Source organism: Ammodytes marinus (genome assembly GCF_949987685.1).
Source record: "Ammodytes marinus genome assembly, chromosome: 11".
NCBI lineage: Eukaryota > Metazoa > Chordata > Actinopteri > Uranoscopiformes > Ammodytidae > Ammodytes > Ammodytes marinus.
In genome coordinates this window covers 453,209-455,708 of record NC_137215.1, presented here as the reverse complement: position 1 = coordinate 455,708, position 2,500 = coordinate 453,209, and the positions used below count along the sequence as shown (strand labels likewise).

The 2,500-nt window shown below is 34.6% G+C and overlaps 1 protein-coding gene across 1 annotated transcript in view; it reads left to right on the top strand.

Moving 5' to 3' along the window:
- Positions 1 to 1,353: 1,353 nt before the first annotated feature.
- The window catches only part of vsx1 (visual system homeobox 1 homolog, chx10-like), a gene marked incomplete at both ends in the record, with an annotated part of 6,510 nt that continues 5,363 nt past the window's right edge, over positions 1,354 to 2,500 (top strand). The window contains one exon of the mRNA XM_080036766.1: positions 1,354 to 1,468. Coding sequence (XP_079892892.1) covers positions 1,354 to 1,468 — 115 coding nt within the window. The remainder of the gene's footprint in view (positions 1,469 to 2,500) is intronic.

Here is a 2,500-nt window from a genome sequence, read left to right as displayed (position 1 = left end):
AAAAGGCTGAATCCACAATCTGTTCTGTTAAAAAGTTGCACACTAATATGTTATAAAAATGTAATAATGATTCTTAAGGCCTTTACATAGTTTAGTTTAGTTTAGTTTAGTTTAGTTTAGTTTAGTTTAGTTTAGTTTAGTTTAGTTTTATTTGTGCAAATAAACAAGATTAAAAAATGTCAAGAAGATGCGCATAGACAGACATAAATGCACGGGTGGGACAAAAGAAACCCCGAAGGGCTTATGAAGGATGTCCACCTGACATTAAAATACAATAAAGAAATGAAGTAAAATAAAAAAAAGAAAAGAAAAGACAAACAAAAATAAAATTAAAGAGATAAAACTACAAAGTCATGTTACAAAAATGAAAACACATCTAAGTACATGTAAAAAAGCAAAGTAAAGATGTAACTAACAAGCAGAAAGACAATATAACATACATTCAGTTTAACACATTATCCTAAGCTTTTAGAATGAGGTACATTTTAAGATGTTTTTTGAAAGTAACTTACATAGTATATTTGTAGCCCTGTATCAATATTTCTAAACATCACTAAATTCATTCAAATTATAGCCCGAAACGGTTCATTTATCCTTGTTTTAAAAGCGTTCACAAGCTCATTTTAATTTAATTATACTCTATTGATTGTTGGCTTCCTCACGTTTCCCGCTGAATAACTGATAGACACACACACACACACACACACACACACACACACACACACACACACACACAATAGGCCTAAAATAATTAATGATTAATGACGTCAGGGATATTTAATTGATTAAGTGTCAGCGCGTGCGTCGCTCCGATCAAAGACAAACAACGAAAATTAAAAAAAAAAAAAAAAGGAAAAAAAAAACTCTCTTCTTCAGAGAGAAAATCCTGGGCGGATTGAAGGAAAATTGGTGGCAATTAATCCTTTGGGATTGGGCCCAGCGCGCGTGTGTGTGTGTGTGTGTGTGTGTGTGTGTGTGTGTGTGTGTGTGTGTGTGTGTGTGTGTGTGTGTGTGTGTGTGTGTGTCTCTCAAAGCGCTCTCTTTTGATTGGTCGCCTGTCTGATCCCCTAGAAAGCGGGTCTGGATAAAAAGCCCGCGCGCTGCCAAATGCGTTCATCTCCGTCATCCGTATTTTTATCAACAGTTGTTGACCGGTAACCATTTTCGGTTTCGCCTGATTTTTTTTGGCACTTTCTAGCATTTCTTTAGGCGTATTTTAGCCTTTATATTACTCGTCTTTTTCGGTCGGAGATAAACGTATTTTCGATTCATCTGTATGTCTCGCAGAAATTACAGAAATTGACTTCAAATTGTGTTCGACTTGGGAGAAAAAATATTTTTTCAAATAGCACCATGACAGGCCGGGAGGACGTGCTGGAGAAGCCGAGAGTGAAGCTCTTATCTCCGGGCTTTGGGATCGACAAGTCCCGCCTAACTCATGGAACCTCCACAGGATTCCGCTCAAAAGGTATAAAGATCGAATTTCAAATGTGATGGATGGATGGATAGAGAGATGGATGGATGGATGGATGGATGGACGGATGGATGGATAGACGGATAGATAGATAGATAGATAGATAGATAGATAGATAGATAGATAGATAGATAGATAGATAGATAGATAGATAGATAGATAGATAGATAGATAGATAGATAGATAGATAGATAGATAGATAGATAGATAGATAGATAGATAGATAGATAGATAGATAGATAGATAGATAAATGTTTTAATGCTAGGAGCAATGTTGCCATGCCTGCTCTTTATAAGCAACTCTAAAGTCTTTTTTTGTTGTTGTTAAAGACAAGTTGCTTCTAAATATTGCTTGTTGCCGGTTGCAGTTTTTTGTGGCTTATTAATGGCCAGTCGTCTTTTCGGGCGAGTTGCCAAGTGAGCTCAAATAGGCAATTGGCTTGATATGGATAAACGCTATTTTATAGGCTACATAAGCGTATTTATTTATACTATTTATTACCTATTTAATATGTGTGAAATTAGTTCATTTGAGTGTTTTTCTGTTTATATGGTAGGCTACTGCTATGTTTTTAGTTCGATAACTGCGTTGTTGCCCTAACGTGTGTTGCGATTTTCTGCTTAACATTTACCTTTTAGTTTAAACAATGTCCTTAGAAACCTGTAAAGTAGAGTACGCCATGTTGGTTATTTATTTTATTTTGTCTTTTGTTTGTGTGTTCACTTTTTCGGTTGTGGTGTATGTATGTATTCCTAAAAAAATCAGATACACAATTAAACTATTTAAAAAAAAATCTGTGGTGATATTGGACTTTAAAAATAAAAATAAATATTTAATTTATATTTTTTTAGGTTTTCTATTGTAGCCTATTTATTAACAGCTAGTCGATCATTTCTAAGTATGCCTATATCTTCCTCTTTTTAAACAAACACAAATGCAAATGTTTTAATACGCGGGACTCAGTTATAATAGATGAATGACTGACTGACCCTTTGATTTCTAGGTTGTGATATTGGGCTTTATAA